Source organism: Sceloporus occidentalis, unplaced genomic scaffold (genome assembly GCF_023333645.1).
Source record: "Sceloporus occidentalis isolate IW3139 unplaced genomic scaffold, rSceOcc1.0.p SCAF_3, whole genome shotgun sequence".
Taxonomy (NCBI): Eukaryota; Metazoa; Chordata; class Lepidosauria; order Squamata; family Phrynosomatidae; genus Sceloporus; species Sceloporus occidentalis.
Window position 1 is genome coordinate 216,505,624 of NW_028316983.1, and position 21,228 is coordinate 216,526,851.

The 21,228-nt window shown below is 38.6% G+C and overlaps 1 protein-coding gene across 1 annotated transcript in view; it reads left to right on the forward strand.

Moving 5' to 3' along the window:
- SLC26A7 (solute carrier family 26 member 7) overlaps positions 1–21,228 on the forward strand; it is a 111,023-nt gene that overhangs the window by 46,931 nt on the left and 42,864 nt on the right. Inside the window, exons 4-6 of the mRNA XM_089518923.1 lie at positions 4,491–4,655; positions 17,710–17,862; positions 18,533–18,615. Of these exons, the coding sequence (XP_089375049.1) occupies positions 4,491–4,655; positions 17,710–17,862; positions 18,533–18,615 (401 nt within the window). The remainder of the gene's footprint in view (positions 1–4,490; positions 4,656–17,709; positions 17,863–18,532; positions 18,616–21,228) is intronic.

Consider the following 21,228-nt stretch of genomic DNA (forward strand, 5'->3'; position numbering starts at 1 on the left):
CCACATTCCCATACCACTGTGTTCACCTGTAGCCATTCTGAAAATGGCAAAAGGAAGGGATATACTTTTTCTTCTTTTGTCATTCTGAAAAGTTCTGCAGAAGAAAATGAAGGTATTTCCTCTGTAGACTTTCTCAAAATCGAAATGGGAAGTGTTTCTTTCTGTCACCATTTTGAGAGGAGTTAAAAAGAAAGGGAAGCATTTGGGGTAACACAGGGCTCTGGGGGTACTGGTGGAAGTAGTTTTGCATGTTTCCATGCATTGGGAGAGGGTATCTACATGGTTTGAGAGTGAAAATTATCAAAAAACCAATGATGATTTTTTTAATTGGGTGGGTGAAGGACTTTGAGACACTGGTGTGGTGATTGAGAGGCCACAAAAGTAGGGCTTATGTACATTTTGCCACCTCTGCTATAATGTTAAAATTAACTGCAGTACAGAATGGCACGAACAGGAACACTGGGGTGCGGGATCAGTTTGCAGAACATTACCCTTGTTGGTGGGCAACCACTATTTTCTTTTCCCAGACACCCCCCAAAAGTGTGCTTTGGATTCCACCTGGATTCTGAGAAAAGAAAACAATAATCACCAGCTTATTATTATTATTATTATTATTATTATTATTATTAACCTTTATTTATAAAGCGCTGTAAATTTACACAGCGCTGTACATATAATCTTTTTAATTAGACGGTTCCCGGCTTACAATCTAAAAAGACACGACACAAAAGGAGAAGGGAGTGGTGGTGGGGAAGGGGATCAGGTCCAGCAGTTCTTCTCAACCTCCAAGGCCTGGACCAAGGCAGGTGGACTGGAGGGAGGACTTGGCTTCTTGGAGCTAGCCTGCCTCTCTCTCCCTCAAGATGGTGTCTGGAGGGAGGGCTTGTCTTCTTCCAGGCAGGCCTGGTGGAGCTAGCCTGCCTCTCTCTGCCTCAACTGCTTGCGTTCCTCTCTTCTATTGTGTCTTGTTATCTGTCCTGTTGTCCCTCTCATTTAGCCATTCACAAATTGGGTAAATAAAAAGTGGGGCATCCTGGTTGTGTTATAAGTACCTGAATGGCCTATGGGACTGCATGACAAATGTTCATAGAATTATTCTTAAAAAGGGCGATTTGGGGTATTAAATAACATGGCTGTGGTTTTTATGGCGTATAAAGGAGATTTTTTTAAAAAAACCCCACATCCAACATTAAGTATACTTACTTTTTTTTAAAAGAGAAGTTTTGTTGTATTTTGAAGTAGGCTGAGTTTTTGTTGTGTTTAGTGTAGGCTGGCCTCCTTGAGTTTTATTAGCCTTCAGCACCTTACTAAATTGAAATAATTCTTCTGAAATATGTTTTGCTATCTAGAGATTTGGTAAAATAGAGTTCCATTTTGAACTAACTTTTCAAAATATTTGAAATGTAAACTTCCTTCTTTGCTCCAGGGCTCCAGCATATTGCAGGATTATTTTGTCTGTTTAGTTCTGTAAGAATAATAGAATCTTACAGTCATCAGGTTGAAAGGGGGCACAAAGCTCATCTAGTCCAACCCCCTGCCATACAGGAATGCACAACTAATACATCCTGAAAGATGCCCATCCCATCCAACCTCTCCTCTAAGACCTCCAAAGAAGGAGAGTCTATCGCCCTCTGATGCAGTCTGTTCCACTGTCAAACAGCTCTTAAAGTCAATATGTTCTTCCTAATGCTTTAGATGGGATCTCTTTTCTTGTGATTTGAATTTATTGGTTCATGTTCTAGGTTTTGCAGGAGCAGAAATCAAATTTCCTCCATCTTCCACCTGACATCCCTTCAGATATTTAAAGATAAATATTATGTGACATCCCAGTCTTCCCTTCTCCAGGCTAAACATAAATAACTCCCTCAGTTACTCCTCATAAGACTTGGTTTCCACCACCTTGGTTTCCATCATCTTGGTTGCCCTTCTGTGAACATGTTCATATAGACAAGAAAATGTACATGTCAAGATAGTGGCTGGCAAATTGCAAACTGGGAACAATTTCTAGATTCACCTCTTGCTGCTGCTTAAAAATTTCTGGTGGATGAGTATAATGGAAAGTGCTGGTGACTGACTTTTAAAGCCCAACATCATCTGGAATCAAGGTGCCATACATGCATGGAAAGCTGGTGCTTGGAATAAATTCAAAAGGCCATTTAGAGTGAAAGGCAGTGGTGACAAAAGTGTGAAGCTCCAACACGATTTTGTGGGCTCCCTGGTCCCCTGTGGATTAACAGTTGGATTTAAGCTAATGAGAGGACAAGAAGGAGATGGATAAAATATGATATAGTAGTGATTAAGTTGGGATAAATAATGTTAAATTAATTATATTCATGAAATGGAAACTATTTTAATAATTGTTTCATTTAAATGGTGATATTTAATTTAATATTAACTATGAGGCTTGTTGCATGCATGTAAATTCAGTTTACCTCTATCCTCTTTAAAATTTAATTCGGGCAGCATCCTGCTGTTACCAGATGGTTTTTACTGCCAAATTTGCCATCTGAATACATCATGGGTCTATCCCCACTCCCAGAGCCGCTCCAGCAGCCATTATTTTAACTCTAAAAACTCCTGGATCTGAAAAGAGCCAGGAGGAGTGGCTCTGGAAGCGAGGATGTACCTGGGCTGTATTTGGGAGGCAAATTTGGTGGTAAAAACTCTCTGGTAACCTCAGGATGCTGCCCGAATTAAATTTTAAACTGAAGAGTTGAGATGAATTAACAAGCATGCAATAAGCTTCTATATTTCTTTTACTCCCTGAACATGAATTATTTTGTTCTTTGCAAACATCTTCTGAACAAATCTTGCCAAGAAAACCTGTGATAGGTTCACTTTAGTGTGAAGTTGGAAATGACTTCAATGCACACAACAACAAAATTATAGCAGCCTACATCAAACTACTGGAAGCTTAGTAGTGGATTGGAAATTTCTTTCCCCTTCTTTCCTCCTGCAGTTGCCTACACCACAATAAAACCACCATATGGGTTTTTAACCCTCATCCAGGCAAATACATTTGCATTGAGTGACTGAATCTGGGGAATAGGATTGTCAAGTCAGGAGCATCCTAGGCTCTGAGCTTCTAGGGCTCAAAACCTGAGATCTAGGGAGGTTCCCAAGGGCTGTCTGGAGTAGACATAGAAGAGGGAAGGATCATGCCAGGTGGATCTCTAGAATATCTATAGCATCTATAGCAGCTGGACACCTTGTTCTGACCTCAAGAATGAGCTGTGGTGAGCAGAACAGCAGGACACATGTGATCAGCCACCCAGCATTAGAACAGAGGGCTTAAAAAACCCTTTAGTTCAGCTTTTATTGCACTGGAGGATATAAAAATGTTCCATGTCCTCAGAGTATTTTTTTTTGGTAGACAATCCACACAACCAGAACCAGAAAACAGATTGTCACATGAGGTGGGAACATTTGTTTGGAGTAGATATATACAGCTTTTGTTTGCAGAAATATAACCATTACAAGCAGAACAGATTTGCTGGGTTAATTTTTGCCCCCTCTGGAAAACAATTGTACATGTCAGATGGCTGAAACTTGGCAATCATTTTTACAATCCATCAGGACATAAAATTTCTACTTTGTAGGTCTAGTTCCGTGTGAATTTTTCAGGAAAATCTACTAATGCAGTAAGAACTGGGGGAAGTTATAAAAATTTAGAAAAATAAAGTAAAGTAAGATAATGGTAATAGCCCCAATTAGTTTAAACATAGTTTAAACATAAAAACAAAAGGACTAAAGTCACAACTGAGATCATGCAAAACTGGGGAAAGCTAAGAGTGACTCCCAGTGAAAAGGATGAACTCCCAGATAAAAACTTTTAAGCAGTCCTTATATTCAGAGAATGAGGAAATAAAGCAAAATTTATTGGAAAAGTTCAGCAGATTACAGGAATTCAGTTGACTTGAACTACTTGGAGCAATTCAAACAATTCCAATACATTAAAAAAATACTTAAAAGGAGCTGCAGAGCTCAGAACAAAATAAGTTTTCATGCCACCATTTTCATTTCCCTTCCCTCTTGTCATGAAAATGTGATTCTGAGGCACTAAAAGGTCCCATGGATTAGGATTAAGTAGGTCCAGGTTACTTTGGATGGCTTACTTTCCCCCATATAGTTTTATATGTTGAAGGAACTGAAAAAACAACACCCTAAGCCAATGTTCAGAGAAATCACTTCACTGAATACATATTGGCAGAGCCAGCTGTTATTCTAACTAATCTCAGCACAGAGCCTGGTAAACCAGTGATATGAAAGAGATAGCATATAATAAATGTATGGAAGTGGACATGTGCTGAACGTTTGTCTGTGGTATATGCAATGCGTAATTCAAAAACTTTATTGTTTGACTAGCTCATGTAGCTATCTCACCTTGTTGTTTTTACTTTTCTAAAAATGGATAGATATATCGCTTTCTTACATTAGTACCAGTAACTGTGTCCTTCTGTAACCATCACTATATATCTTTGGTTTCTCAGGTAGCAATGTTTGTGCTGCACTTGGGTAGTGCCACCTTCTTGCTCACAGAGCCAGTGATAAGCGCAATGACAACGGGAGCAGCTACGCATGTCGTGACTTCACAAGTGAAGTACCTTTTGGGAATGAAAATGCCATATATCTCAGGACCCCTGGGATTCTTTTATGTGAGTTCTTTTATGTGAGCTTATATACGAACTAACATGGTGTAGTAGGCTGAACATTGCACTATGATTTTGGAGATCAAGGTTCAATTCATGGAAACCTACTGGATCACCATGGGCAAGTCACACACTCTCAGCCCCAGAAACCCCCATGATAAGTTTGGTTTAGGGTCACCATAAGTCAGAAATGGTTTGAAGGCACACAACAACAATACAGCCATGCTGTTTCATATATTTTATGGCCTCACATATTTGCATTTTAGCTAAAGTTGTAGTGTCAGGCCACAGCACTAGATTATCCTTTTGTTTAAAAAGAAATAAATATCCCACTACTTTAACATCTTAATGGAATGCCTAAAGGGGATCCTGGAATATCTGTATGTTTACATATACCCTCATTTTTCTCTTAGGAGCTTTAGTTATAGCTTCTCTTTTCTATGCACATAGGATTACTTTTCCTATGTAATAGGAAGTGGTCTCATAAGTTGCTATATTTAGGTAGGAATATCTAATTTCCCAAGGGTGGGTCTTACCCTAATTCCCAAATAGTTGTGCTCTACCTTGACTACTGTACTTCCTTGTATAACTGGATATTCCAAAAAGAATAAAGTGTGTGACATCGCACATAGAAGTTCATGGAAGCCCTGTAATGATAACCCTACCCTAAGTTTTTTTTAAAGAAAAGGCGAATGAAGGGGTTTTTTTGCCACTGTTTTAGCAACAGCACAATTTAAATTAATTTTATTTTAATATCCCAGTTATTTATATTAAAAGTATTGAGAGGAATCACATTGTTTATTCACCAGGTTAGTTGGGTTGCATTTGTCAATAAGTTTATGAATGGATTACAGTTTGATGAATGCTTTTTATGGCCAGACAAATGTAGAAATGTAAGTAAGAATTTGATATATAGACACCTTCCAGTCTGGCCTCTGCAGATATTTTAGACTGCAACTCCAATTAGTCCCAGCCAGAATGGCCAATAGTTAGGAATGATGAGGTTTGTCACAAAAACATCTAAGGGTTTTAGGTTGTTCCATGGGCAGAATTTACTATTCATTTTTAATTCACCATTTGGCGTGCACCATTCAAGGTGACTGAACCATTCAGCAGTACTGAAACATGATAAAAACACAATAAGGCAAGACAACAGGAAAAATCAAGCTCAGAATCAGGGTGACTAGATGTCCTAACCTCAAAGGAGAAGCAGCACAGTTCAATGTAGGACATTCAAGAAAAATGTAGGCTATTATAAAATAAAAGCTTGCTTATTTATTTATTTATTTATTTCAAGGATTTATATCCCACCATTCTCCCACAATGGGATTCAAGCTAAAAACCCACAAGTATAAATATAAATTCATGCTTCTTAGTCATGCTCACTTTGGAGGACTATTTTTTGGAATTCCTCCGGGACAGAAGGTTGACTTGTAAGACATGTCCTGGAAAAGGAGGATGTCTGTTCACCCTGCTCAGAATAATCACAGCATCAGAAGAAAAGTTTTTAAAATGTCACTTATTAAAAAAAGATGTATTGTTGCTGTTTGTTGAAAATAATACTCAGAAAACATGAATTTAAAATCCAGGAACTATTCATTCTTTTTTGGGACTCAGCAAATATGATCAACTGTGTATTAACTGTTCCTTAGTATGAAGCATATGCCTTTATCATTTGTGAACACAAATATTTTGTATAAATGTCAAGGAAACAGATAATGCCATCTGGTGGTGGTTATTGATATTTAAATACCATGTGGATGCTAGAATGCATAGTATGATATAAAGAATAAGTAACTGCACCAATAATAGGGAATTTCTGTTATCATCTCTCTTATTCAGGCTTGCCTATGTTTTGAATATTTCTTAAGCTTATAATTAGCTACCAGTCTTTTCAACATCTTTTGGTTTTCTGTTCTCCACTATATGAATTTGCTTTTACTTCTCAGACTTTTTTCTTGCTTATCTACAGTAGACACGCTCAGAGTCTCAGCATGTGTCCCTGTGCTACACTTAAAAAAATAAATGTTATTTGCTGAAATATTAGCAGCGCTGCATCCGCATTGCAGAAATAATCCAGCTTGATGCCTCTTGAACTGCCATGGCTCAGTGCTATAGAATTGTCGAGATTGTAGTTTGTTGTGGTACAAGAGCTCTCTGGAGAAAGCTAAATGTCTCTCAAAACTACAATTCTCAGAATTCCATAGCACTGAGCTATGACAGTTAAATTGGTGTCAAATTGGATTATTTCTGCATTGTGGATGCAACCCAGGTCAACCCTTTTAGCACATTTCTTCACTGCTTTTTACATCTTCTGCATTCTTTTTTTCACTGCCTATTGAAAAAATCCTGCAGAGGAAGAGAATGTTCTAGGGTGCATGTGGGCAACATTCAGATATCCTGGACCTCACTGTTGCTCTGTATGAGAACATGACCTACTGCACACCCAACATTCTCCTGCATCTTTAAACTATAGGAGAAGCTCAGTTGTGATGGAAAAGAGGCCCTTTCATACAGCACAACTATAGCACTATAAGTCTATTTTATTTGTCACAGCAACATGCTATGAAATCATGGGATTTGTACTTTGGTAAGATATTAGAGATCTCTGGCTGAAAATTCTAAATACTCCCAGAGAAGATCCCAGGATTCCATAAAATGTCACCAAGGTAGTCAAAGTGGAATTATAGAGCTGTAATGGTGTACTGTGAAAGAAACCAAGCTGTCTTTTCTGGGTATCTTGGTGCCATTTCCAAACTTTCCAATGATGGAACCTGATAAACATATGAAAAATTTCTGATATTGTAACACAATATGAAAAAGTTACTTATTCACACTACAATTTCTAGAATTTCTCAGTCAGATGAGCACTATAGGGACTCAAAAGCCTAACTTTTCCTGTGTTCTGGACTGCAATTTGAAAACTTTGGTCCAAAACACACTGCAGAAATAATCCAGTTTGAGACCACTTTCACTGCCCTGGCTCAGTGCTAGGGAATTCTGGGAACTGTGGTTTTGTGAGATATTTAGACTTCTCTGTCATCTGTTCTCTGGTGCCACAATAAACTACAATTCCTAGGATTCCCTGGCACTGAGCCTGCACAGTTAAAGTGATCTCAAACCGGATTATTTCTGCAGTGTTTTGGACATATGTTTCAGTCACTTGCATCCTCATTCACTTGTCCATCTTTCTTTCTTTCTAATTCCAAAGGATGTAATAAACAAATCTACTCTTGTCAGAAATTCTTTTAAGGGAGAAGTTTTTTTCCCTAAAAAAAGATTTATTATTTAGTGTTATATGTGATATATTTGTTTAAAAGTTTCCTTTTATTTTTGTTAGAAAGGTGCCTCCCCCTTAAAGGGGCTGTTAAAAATTAAACACAAATTCCGTTTACATGTCTCCACATATGGGCTGATTTGGAGAGGGCCCAGCCTTGTCCCTATCCAGAAGACCATGCAATACATCTGATAATTTGAGTTGCCATGGCATTAGTTTTATATGAAAAATAGACTTCGGTAATTATGTGCAGCTCAGCAGGCACAAGTGCATAGCAAAAGGCAAATTTGGCAATCACTTCATTATTCTGTGCTTTTCTCTTTCTCTCTTAAAAAAACCAACTTCATAATTTTAGCACGTTGCCCAATCTTCTTTGTTTTATGTTCCTTTTCACAACCTCCACTTATTGAAGCCTTTCTCTCTCTTTTTCTTTTTTGGCTTGAACAACCTGAGGGCTCCAAAGCAACACTCAAGACTGTTAATAAAGTGGAGTAAGAGAGTCATAAGGAAAACAATCCAATAAAATGTTTTATTTTATAGAATGAGATCATAATTCAATCTGAACAAATGAGATGTATATGGAGAGAACCAACCTGTTCTGATGATCCCGTGGATACATAAGTATCACAGATACATTGTAAACCACCAGTTGATATCAAACTACAACTGGGTTCAACAAAACTTTCTTAAATATAAATTTCTGTTTAAGAAAATCTTTAGAGGGGCTTAATAGACCTGGGAGAGTGTAGGCTGCAAGGTACAACTTGAGGGCTGTTGGACTTGTCTTCCTCCTAGGTGGCAGGGAGACCACACCATAGCCTGTGTCCATGTGGATTCTATAGACATTGCATATCTCAACAGGCAGGAAGGGTGGTGGTGCTCACTGGATAACAAATGGGTTGTCTGATATCCGAATCCACTGCCCTATGCCAGGTCAAGCCTGCAGAGCTGTAAAAATTAAAGTTGTGGCCTTTTGTTCTCCAACCATTTTGTAGTCTGTGTTGTCCTCCCCTGTTCTTGCATTCACCACTTACTGCTAGTTCTGTAAGCTACAGTCACTGTTAGAAAGAATAAGGAGACTATAGCAGCATAGGATATTCATATTGTTATATACCATGTTGAGCTGTTGATCCATTTCTAGCTCAGGATTGTCTACACTTTGCATGAGGGGCAGGTAACTGCAGAGACTGTGTGTGTGTGTGTGTGTGTGTGTGTGTGCGTGCACACTTTTCATCCTCATGGCAGGCCACTTGTCCTCCAAATCAGCCCAAACCAAAGCCGGAAATAACTTTTGGTTTTCTTTTCAGGTTTTTAAAAATGATATGAGAGTGCTAAGTGTTAGGGTGTGTGTGTTTCAGCTATAGGATCCATTGGAAGTGATTTCCCAATTTTGGCTGTTTCTCCCAAGTTTGGATGTGTTGCAGAGGCTTCAAAAGGTCTGATGGGAGACTAAAGGATAAGATGCTTACATTGGAATTATAGTCAAAACTTAACTTTCCCAATATCTGCTCTATCTATATATATTGAGTCCTGAGGCTAAATATAATTTAGACCTAATTAGACTAGACCTAGGAGCTCATCTCTTGGTGTTTTAAATGAGCTTCAGGCTCCCGGACTGCAGCTGGAGCATGGGATGGAGGTGGGGATTATCTCACACTAAATCACTGCCAAATCGCCAGCCACCATCAGCCTGAGTCCCAGTCAGGTCTAAGCTGCACTCCGCCAGCACTTGGACCTGGGCTGATGGCAGCTGGTGAATTGGTGGTCATTTAGTGTGCAATAATCCATCCTGCCTCCATCCTGCATCCCGGCTCCAGCCCAGGAGGCTGGAGCCGATTTAAAATGTCAAGAGATAAGCTCCCTACTGAATCAGCGATAACATGGTAAGTCAATACTTATGTAAGTCCATTGGTTTAGTTGGCCTTCTGTATCCAGCTGGCCTTCTATATCCACAGATTCAATCAGCCATGGTTCAAAAATATTCACACACAAAAATTCCAAAAAACAAACCTTGATTATGCCATTTTATACAAGGGACACCATTTGACCTTCAAGTCATTTCTGACACATGGCAACCCTAAAGTGAGCCTATCATGGGGTTTTCTGGGGATGGGAGTGTGTGACTCACCCAAGGACATCCAGTGGGTTTCCATGGCCAAGTGAAGAATCAAACTCTGATCTCCAAGGTTGTAGTTTAACACTCAGGAACAATACGGAATCCACCAGTTTACTACACTATTGTATATAATGGGACAAGCATTTCATAGATTTTGGTACGCACTAGGGATGCTGGAACCACACCTCAGTGGATACCAAGGGCCCAGTGTACTCTATTTGGGAATAACATGCTGATACAGAGGGATAACATGGGTAAAATGGTCTTCATGGCTCTTCTAATGTCCTAATATACCTGTTCCCATGGGAACATGAGTTTACATACTTTGGGCTAAATCTAGTTGTCCCAACTGGATAGATTAAATGAATCAATGGGAACATGGCAAATCAACACTTACATAAACTCCACTGATTCCCCAAACACTTGTCCCCTGATTTAACACACTTTATACACTTTGACAGAAATTCAATTGTTAGTCCTAACTAGAGCATACTCATTGAATAGATGAGAACTTGATAAGTCAACAATTACATTGGATTGATCTACTCTGTTTAGGACAAACTGCTAGATTTAGATCCCTGTGCTTGCTTCCCATTGTCTACCTCATCATTTCTGCTTAATGAACCTATGAAATTTTAGAGTGCAAATTCCATGGTCATATGGAAAGGGAAGGGCTGGCCCTACCATTTGGTAGAGTGAGTTGTTAGAGGGAATTGTTAGAGGGCAGAGGTATGAATTTCAGGCAATCTGTCCTGCATTCTCTGAGTTGCCTGCTACTTACAGGAGAGATAGAGAATATTGATCCTCATGTCAAAGTAAGATTCTTCTAGACTCCAGAGGAAAGGTGGGGGATCCATCTTGTCCTTACCTTCAGACGACTAGATATATTGGGATATGTGTAAGAAGAGGGTAGAGTTATAATTTGTGATATGTTAGAGTTTACAGCTGCACCATTCTTCATGCTGGTATGCTGTATGTTCATGTACAAATGCTGAGGAAAAATGTAGCTTTGTTATTTCCTCCACTTCTTCCACAAAGATGCTGCCCACACATAATGGCAGGATGGTGCCACATATATTTTTCAAAGTGGCTACTTCAGGCTGGCCTTGGCTCTCTGCTGAGCCTTGAAAATTCCAGCAAATGAAGTTTTAACTATAAATCATTCAACTTCCAACCATACTTTTTGGGACAAGGGGTGGCAAGATGCCACCTGAAAGTTGGAATGCTGTGTTGCAAGTTTTCAGAAAATGAGACTATCTGAAAAATTCAAAATATTAAAACTGAGTGTTCTTGGTTAGGACCTGGTCTCTTAATTATTTTTATAAACAAGTTTATGAATGAGGTTTTAAACCTACATTGTTTTTGCAAAGCAGCTTTATTCCCGATCTGTGTTGCATTTGGCTATCAAAAGTTGAAGAGAAGCATTTTTAAGCAATACAATGGAGGGATTTTTTCTTTTGGCTTGTAAAAGTGGATTGATTTTAGAGTAGGCTCCAGTATTTAGACTAAATTGTTTGTTTTCATAGCTGCTCCTGTTTGGAGATCTAGCCTTAATGGTTTGTCTCTACACTTATATTTGCTGGCATTCCAGTATCTCTAGTCCTTATGCTTTGTTGAAAATGCCCTGCTGCATTATAAAACTACAATCTGACAGATTTTGATAGTCGAGTGTTTTTCCAAACCTCAGTACATCAATAGTGGATCTGAGTCTCATTTTTATAACTCCAAAGAGCATTTTGCCTGTGCAGTTCTGTTGTGCATGTACATTTTGCCATAGGATGCACTCTGGAGCCTGGAATGCTACACCATCTAATCTTCAGCTCCACTGAACGGCCACAGAGTGTAATTGTGGCTTCCATTTGGGGTGACTAAAAGTAATGATGCATCACATCAGTCTAGTTTTGGGGGGGGGCTTTGTCATGGTGGTGACCCCCCAAAAGAACATGTTTAGCCCTGGAAAATGTTTTTAAAGTACTTCTTAAATTTGTTGTATTGGTGAATTTTTTTTGCAAAAGAATGGTGTGGTAGGGACCCCAAGATCCCCCAATGTGGACCCCCCAAATTGTCCAAAACACATTCAAAGGGTAGTTCCCCTTCCTGCCACAGAGGAGGGTTATACTCATCCATAATCTTTGGCTGTGTTGACTAGAACTGATGCAGGTTACAGTCCACAACCCCTGGATGAACATATGTTCTCAGTTCCCGTCATTGACACTGGGCTGTATGGTACTTGTTTGTGAAGAGCTTCGTGACTTCAGAAACCTCTCAAATACCTTGGAATTAAAAGATTGCATGGATGAAGTATTGCTGAACTGCAACTCCCAGCTGTTACTTCCAATGTTGGGGGGTCCTGGTAGCTGCAGACCAATAATAACTGGAGCCTACAGTGGTCTACACAAGAAATAGATGATTGTCCTTGAAACAGAAGATTGGTCCCTGTAAAGTGAACCTTATACAAGGAGAAAAGTGGGATATAAAACAAACAAACAAACAAACAAACAAATAATAAAGACACAAATAAGATTTGCAACCACCATAGTTCTCGCTGTGGAAATTGTTCTAAAAGAGATCCATACCTAACTCTTCTTTTTAGACCTCCAGTAAATGTGTCAACTCTTTCTTTTCAGTAGCGCTACTCAAATTCCTCTTTTTGTGCTGGTTGGGTATATGTATAGATTTGTTGGATACATAAATTGTGTGTGTGTGTTTGCACACACACAGACAAACATACAAACATATACATACATACATAAGCATACATACAGTAGCTCTGTGGTAGGTGAGTTTTGTTCACATAGCATTTGCTTTTAAAAAAAATTGCTCATATGCTGCTGTGGTTAGTAAGTGAGATGCTATTAAATAAATAAAAATGATAAAAAACAATAATTTTGCACTATCCAGGTCTCAGTGACATAATAACAACAGTCTGTCTGGCATCACTTGTCCAGTATGTTTTGCAACCTCTAATTATCTCCTTTGCAGTCTACCATTCTCTGAGCTTCATATTTTGTCCCTTATTATAGCAGACCAGAGCAACCTCTCTTCATGAACTATACGTTGTGTCCAGGTCTGGTTGCATTGAACTGCATTAGTCACAAAGCAGTGTACATCAGTCATGACTATCATGATCATCATCATTACCACCATCTTTAATACCCTGCCTTTCTCCCCAAACCAAGACTTTACCAGTTAAGACAAATGCAATATAATTAAAATATTTAAAAGGTCACCATCAAAAAGGAATTAAATTATCAGTATCAAAAGTAATTTAAAATAAATAATTAAGAATAAAAAATGGGTTGATGATAATACAATGAAAAATGTAGCAACTTCTTAAAAGCCCTTGCTTTAAAAATACCCAACTTTTAAAACCTGTCAGAATAATAACAACAATATGACCAACAACAATGTTGCTTGTCAACTGAAGGAAAGCAGAGAAGGGGATATTTTACCATCCCGGTCATTAGAAAGGAAGTTCTGCAATCTAGGGGCAGCCACCAAGAAGGTCCTATTTTATGTCCCTGCCAGCTGTGCCTGTGAAAGTAGTGGGCATGAGAGAAGGGGCCACAAGTTCTGAGCATCTCAGGGCATGGCTGTGCTCATATGTGGGGAGATATGATGTGTCTGGTAGCTTGGACCTAAACCAAATAGGGCAGGAGTTCCTAACCTTTTGTCTTGCGGAGTCCTTTTTAGAATCACTTTCTATGGCAGAGCCCCTAAGAGGCCTACCCTATGTCTTACAAGTATTCTGGTTTTCTTACATTGATTCTATTTTTTGTTTCTTATTCTTTAATTTCATTCAATTTTTATTTCTTTCATTTTTCTGGAGTGGCCGCAGAGCACAGGTTGGGAACCGCTGAATAGGGTGTTATAGTTCATAAACAGCACTTTGAATTGTGTCCAGAAACAATAGTTGTTACAATAGCAGTAGCTGCCACAACTATTGTTTTTGGGCATAATTCAGAGTGCTGGTTATGAACGACAACACACAAGTACAATGCGCCCGTGTCATATGCAGGTGCACCATACGCAGCTTTCAGCTTATGCTGAAAGAGGCAATGGCATGTGCACCTGTGGCGTCTGCACCGCGCTGCACCATGGGCACAAGCCTCAATGGTTTTCAATGGGGCTTGAGCATATGCGGCATTTCCCTTGGTGTTGGTCTGGGATGGATCCCCTGTGTAAGGGAAGGGCGCACTGTATCACTACATCTGGATCCAGTGGTGGCTGGTGGCTTCCATGTCAATTGGGCATTGAATCATCTAAATTTTTGTTGAAGTTGCCATCATAAATTTAATTTAATTTAAGTGTCTGAGCTCCTTGAAAATTCAGACTACAATTGCTTTATAATGAACTCCTTTAGTACTGCTCTCTTTTTAGCCTAAAAGCTAGAGTGAATTCACCACCACATTGAAGGCACCAGCCACCATTATCTGGCTCTAACACTCTTTTTGGTTAATGCCACTGGCCAAGAAGAGTAAGCAGTTAATGGGGTGTGTGTGTGTGTGTGTGTGTGTAGATATGTGTTTCCCCAGCAGGATATAACTCACCTCTATTAGCATTCATGGGGAATTTATGAATGTTATCTTCACTGGAATTAATAAACACTGGAATGTCCCTGTGTTTAGCTTACCTTATTAAAGTAGAAGAAATAGCTGCATCAAACATTTGCAAATGAATGGCTATGTATGCCAGCTGTTATTTAAAGTTTCTTATGTACCACAGGATTAATATAGAGGAAGAACTGTAATGCATGTTGTTCAGAAGTGAATCCCTTTCCTTTTTGATGTATAGAATTGTATGCATCTTTGTCTTTGATACAGTGTGTGATGGTTTAAATAACTGGGAGTGTTCATTCCAAGTATTCATTTTCAGATAACAGCAGCCAGCTGAAATGTAAGACTGTTAAACTTATCATAGCAGTGCATATTCTTGCACCCATTTTTTCAATTTAAAAGCCCAATGATACAGCCAGGCATAGTGTAATTACACAGGTACCTACTCTTTTGTACGATAAGAGTAAACAATGAAACTTGGAAGAGGTCTGGATACAGTGTAAGCTAACTTCTCAGACTCTGCTCTTAGGATAGATTTGCTGCACTACAATTCCCAGGATCTTAACTAATCATGTTGGCTGGGGAATTCTTAGAGTTATAGACCAAACAGGTAGCTTTTTCAAGATCTGATCAAGATTACAGAAATACTAAAGAGTCTGTAGGGGACGAAAGTGCCCCATGGGAAATGTGCCATGTGGTGAGAGTGTGCTGCAACTCTTGCTCTATCCATGTTGATCCTATGAGGTCATTTACTACAGGCAAATAGTTGTAGCAGACAAAGCAGTAAACAATGCAAAATTGGTGGTGGTGATGGTCTGCAAGTACCAAGACAATAGCAGAATGGAGTGATGATATTAATCCAGAAAATTGCTGTCTTTAAGTTCCCAAATTAACCCCCATTATTTCAGGATGTCTTCATAAATCCTTAAAAACATTTTGTCTCTAAATGGGCTGGCAAATGTGGCCTGTCTTCAACAAGAGCCATGTGTTTGAAATAAAAGTTATAAATCTTTGGCTATGTCATCTTTTAATAATTGATGGTGGAACCTAGTCCAGGTCTTCTTGCTTGCTTGTTTACTAGCTGTTTTTTTGGATCTGTCTATTGGTAGCTTCTGAGCCCCTGATGACTTTGCTGACATTCTGACATGACAGTCCAAGTTTCTGTCTTTTGTCCTGGTCAGTCACAGCTCCCGGTGGGGCATGGAGCCTAAGCCACATACCCATTATAACATATATTTCTGTGCAGCTGTGTCATTCTAGCTGCCAAGTTCCAAGCCATCTCATATAACATTTTCATTGTTTGATTGTATAAAAACAACATATGGGTAAAAGTTGTGGTTTTTTTGCTCACCCATCCAAATATCTGACTCATCCACAAAATGGATCCCCCCCCCACTGATATTACACCAAGCATGAAAAAGAGGCAACCCCTTATTATGACAAATATCTCCATGTGATGCAATCATGACTAGGTTAACCTGACCTTGGCATGTAGTGGATGTCTATATTAGTAGAACCATGGCATTGCCCTATAAGTTTTTGTTGAAATACATAATTAACAAGTTAATACACACACATTAAATGCATAAACAGAAGACATATATGTTCTAACCACATTACAAATATGATGTCTCTTGATTTTGGAATATAACCATTTTCTCTGTTCCTGGAGGAGGGACCATGTCTCTCCATCCTTTCCCTGAGCCTGGCATTTTAAATATATACTAGATTTTGGTATAAGCATCCTGAATGGTTTTTATCTCTGCTTCTGCTTCATTTCTCTGATTCTTTATCTCTCTCTCTCTCTCTCTCTGTGTATATGCACACACGCCCCCCCCCCCCCCCACTATTTTTATCATCCAAAGGGAAATGGATATGCATGCAAGTTTGTGGAGTTTAATGCAGTGCCCTATAATTCTCAATGTATTAATGCCAGTGGTTTTGTTTTTAACATACACTTGCATAATTCCATTATAAATGGTATCCACATGTGAATACTGGGAAGGAATCAGGCCTTGCTTATGCACATGTTTCAGGAGAATATAATAGCCTTAGGCATCTGGCTCCATCCTGGCCTCTGAGGGAGAGAGGGGGTGGTCCAATCCCACCAGGCCTCCCCAAAGGAACTGAGCCCTTCCCAGAAGGCATCTGGCTCCATCCTCCACTCCCTTCGCCTTTTGTGTCATGTCTTCTTAGATTGTAAGCCTGAGGGCAGGGAACCGTCTAATTAAAAGATTGTATGTACAGTGCTGTGTAAATTTACAGCACTATATAAATAAAGCATAATAATAATAATAATAATAATAATAATAATAATGTTGTTATTGTGCGCTTTCAAGGTATTTCTGAGTTACAGTGACCCTAAAGTGAATCTATCACAGGGGTTTCTGGGACTGAGAAAGTGTGATTACCCAAGGTTACCCAGTGAGTTTTTATGGCAAGGCAGGAATTCAGACCCTATTCTCTGATAGACAGGTTCACTTTAAGAGTCCAGCACTGAAGCTACTGACCATCAACCTTCTTATAGCTGACTGTTTCATTTACTCCCTGACCCCCATTCCTGTACCTTTAACAGCATCTTGTTCTGGAGGCATTATCAGTGCATAACACTTATACTAACACCATGAATGCCATGGTATGCTGATTACTGAAGGACAAGATGCAGGTCAATTGCTAAATTTGTTGGTGTCTTTCATACATTATGAAATGTAGGCATATTTTGGGTTGGATCCAGACATCCAATGAGCAGCTTGCTGCTTTTAGGATGCTCTGCTAGAGAATGGAGTGGGGACAAGCAAAATTTGTGCATTCTTTCTGTCCTCTACAGCTCCCTATTATCACCTAAAAAGCTTTTCCTGAAGGTAGGTGTCTCTCTCTCTCTGTGTTTTTCTAAAAGAGAATGTGAAGTTTCACTAGAGAATTGGAAAGTTCTGTCGGTATGTTTGAACTACAGCTTTCAGAATTCCATAGCCAGCATGGTGATGCAAGGGACTCTGGGAACTGTAGTAATAAGCCAAAGCCAGATTCAAGTGACTGTTTTCCCTGACATACCGGGATGTGACATACCACAATTGTTGTTTGGATGACATTTTGCCTTTGTTTCTACAACAGATTTATGCCTACATCTTCGAAAACATCAAAACTATTCAGCTGGAAGCTCTGCTGCTGTCAGTGCTGAGCATTGTAATCCTTGTTCTTGTGAAAGAGCTGAATGAGAAGTTTAAAAGAAAAATTAAAATGGTTCTTCCCATTGATTTGGTTTTGGTAAGTAAGCATAAAATTAGGGTTTATTCTGTTTCTGGAAGTGATGAACCTGCCAATGAGTGCAGGGCAAATCTATGTGGTTTTGCCATTAGGATAATGGTTTAAACAGTTTTGATAAACACAGGTGTACTATTTCCCAGCAGATTTTGCACAAGTAATGGATTAGATAAATATAACACAACAGAAAACAGTGCTGGACTGGTTTCAACTCTGAGCTTTGAACATTTTAATGCTTGTTAACTGTAGCTTGTAAATGTACCCATGCAATATTACACCTCAAAGGTAAGGCACAATTTTTTTTCCTCCTGTGTCACAGTGTACGCATTATTTATATTAGCCTATTAGTTCAGGATTTTTGATGAATTTTTAATATCAGCCTGAATTTATATGATGAAAGGCAGTATAAACATATTTTAATAAACAGCACTAAAAATAATATGCAGCTGCTTTCTTCCCTTATCCATCTTGGGTGAGACTTTGATTTGAAATGGTATAAATGGGGGCACCACAAATTAAAACTTGGCTGTACGATATTCGTTCATGTCAATATTACTACTAATCATTATGTTTATGAATATTAACTTTATTATATTACTTCCCACCCGCTCAAAACTGGGACTCAGGGTGGCTTTTTTCTTTTAGTTAATGTTTGTTTTTTCTTTATTAATAGATCATTGCTACCTCTGTTGCTTGCTATTCTGCTGATATGGAACACAGTTATGGCTTGGACGTTGTGGGACATATTCCAGAAGGGTAAGGTGTTTTTAATATCGTTGTGTGTGTATATGTGTTGTAAATCTTTGCTTATTTTGCCTTTTTATAAAAGAAAAAGATTTTCAAGAATTTTCTTTCTGCTACATGAGATTATGTAAGTTTTTATGCATTTTTGATGCACATGTGTGTATGTTTTGCACATTTTGGGACTTCCTTTTACAAAACTTTTTATTTCCCCTTCTGAACATTTTTGGTGCACCACCCTCACAGAAAACAGTGTATTTTGCTTATTTTTTTTTTTTAAAAATCGACTACATGAATTAATAGCTGAGCTGGAATGAAACTGCATCCTTGCAGATGATTGTAACCATGCTTTTTTTGTGCAAAATAAATCCCCCCCCAACAAAACTACTCTTGAAATCTAAACTGTCTCACAGTGGTTGACTGATGATGTGTTGAAATACCTTTTCTCATCAAGGATGGGGAAATTGGTAAGTATCTTTTACATTCCTAAGCTACTGTATATATGTCTGTTGTTGATGTTAGCATACTTGCACCACAAGCATTCTTTTTATCCCATTACCTACTCAAAGTTTCTGTAGAGGTTTGAGGTGCTCCAATATACAGTCAGCCCTCCACATCCATGGATGCTTTATCTATGGATTCAACTATCCATGGTTTGAAAATATTCCAAAAATGCATACATTCCCAAAAGTAAACCTTGCCTTTTCCATTTAATATAAGAGATACCATTTTATTATGCCATTGTATATAATGGTATTTGAGCATCCATGGATTTTGGCATCCACGCGGAGTCCTGGAACCAAACCCCAGCAAATACCAATGGACCACTATGTAGATCAGCCCTCTGCAACCTTGTGCTTTCCAAATGGGTTGAACTACCACTCTTATCACTCCCAGATAGCATAGTCATAATAGTTGAACACATTTTAAGAACAGTAGTTCAGCAAAGGGTGGTATAGCCAATGATTCCTAAATCATAACTTTCTGCCTCAAACTGCAAGGGTTTCTAGCTAAGGAAAAATATCCATGCACCTTTTATATTACCTAGGATCAAAAGAGTTACTTCTGACATGTCCAAAGAAGAGCTTGAACAGATACAGTAGGATTATATATATATATTTTAAAAGAAAAAAGCACAAGAGATCCCTGTGCCATGTCACAATCAGCTTTTGAAAGTCTCCTCCATTTGTGTTTTCTTACATGTCAGTCTGGAAAACACAAATATAAATCTGTCTTTGGAGTGTGGAACTAGTTGCCCATTTATCTGTACTTTGGTTAGTGAAAATATCTGTCATTTTTCAGGCATGTTACACAGCCAACTAGTTCCTAAGCAATTACTGATATCACATATCAGGTCCCAGCTCAAGAGAGCACTGGAACTATCAAAAAGAAATCCAAAATATAATTAAATCATTAATAACGCACCTTTCTTATGTGCTGGACATCAAATGAGAAGATTAGTGAATAAACAGGGCTTTGAAGGTAACACAAGATAGTGGCTGACAGTATGAACTGTAAAAGCACAGTTTAAAACCAGCTCAGCCATTAATTCCTTCAGTAGCCAAAGATAGGCATCAAGTTCTTTGGTCTCTTTCACACTGCATAGTTATAGTGCTTTGATTTCACATTAACTGCTATGTCTCCATCTTATTGGTTCCTGAAATGTGTAGTCTGGTAAGGCATAAAAGCCTAGTGGCAGAGAGGTCTTAATAACACAGATGGAAAGAATTTGGAAATTTTGCTCACATAGGAAAACAAAATAAGTACTGTATTACCTACCATGTGGCACAGTGTACAGAAATCTTGCCTTATGGTTTATTGCAGTAATTATTGAGTTACAGTGGCAGAATGCAGGATATTAAATAAATAAATAATATGCAGAATGCATCACATGGCTATGTTAACTATGAGGTTGTTGGCATAACAATCCAAAAAAGAAAATTTTCCAGGCTCAGGCTTTGTTATAGTTCTCAGGAGAAACTGTACATTTAAAGGCACTAAGAGAACACAGAGATGAGTATGTTCTTAGTCAGCAGTCCATAATGAAGTAAATTAATCATCTGATGAACTGGGCTGTTCTCCAAAACATCGCATGTGAAATAAAATTTGTAAGTCCTCTAGGTGTTGTAAGACTTTTCATTGTTTATAGTACTATAAATACCACCCATTCAATGCTGTCCTCCAGAATTGCCTTACCATGCAAATCTATGCCAGTCTGATGAAAACTAACGCTTCAGAATTAATACTGCTTTAACTGTCTTTACCCTATGGAATCCTGGGATTTGTAACTTGTTGTGGCACCAGATCTCTCTCAAAAAAAAAAACACCCTACATATTCCAGTATTCCATAGCATTGATCCCTGGCAGTTAAAGCAATAGCAATTGACATTATTTTTGAAGTGTAGATGCAGCCTAAATCAGGCTAAGTGGAGCTTACTTGCTAGTAAATTAGTACAGAATTTCAGCCAAGATATAATAATATAATAATAATAATAAAAATGTATTTTTATCCCGCTTTTCCAATGATCAAAGCGGCGCACAGATTAGACAAAAGTACATCGAAGTAAAAAACGATAAAAACAGCATTTAAAAACAGTAACAATACAATAACAGGGCCAGCTGAGTGGG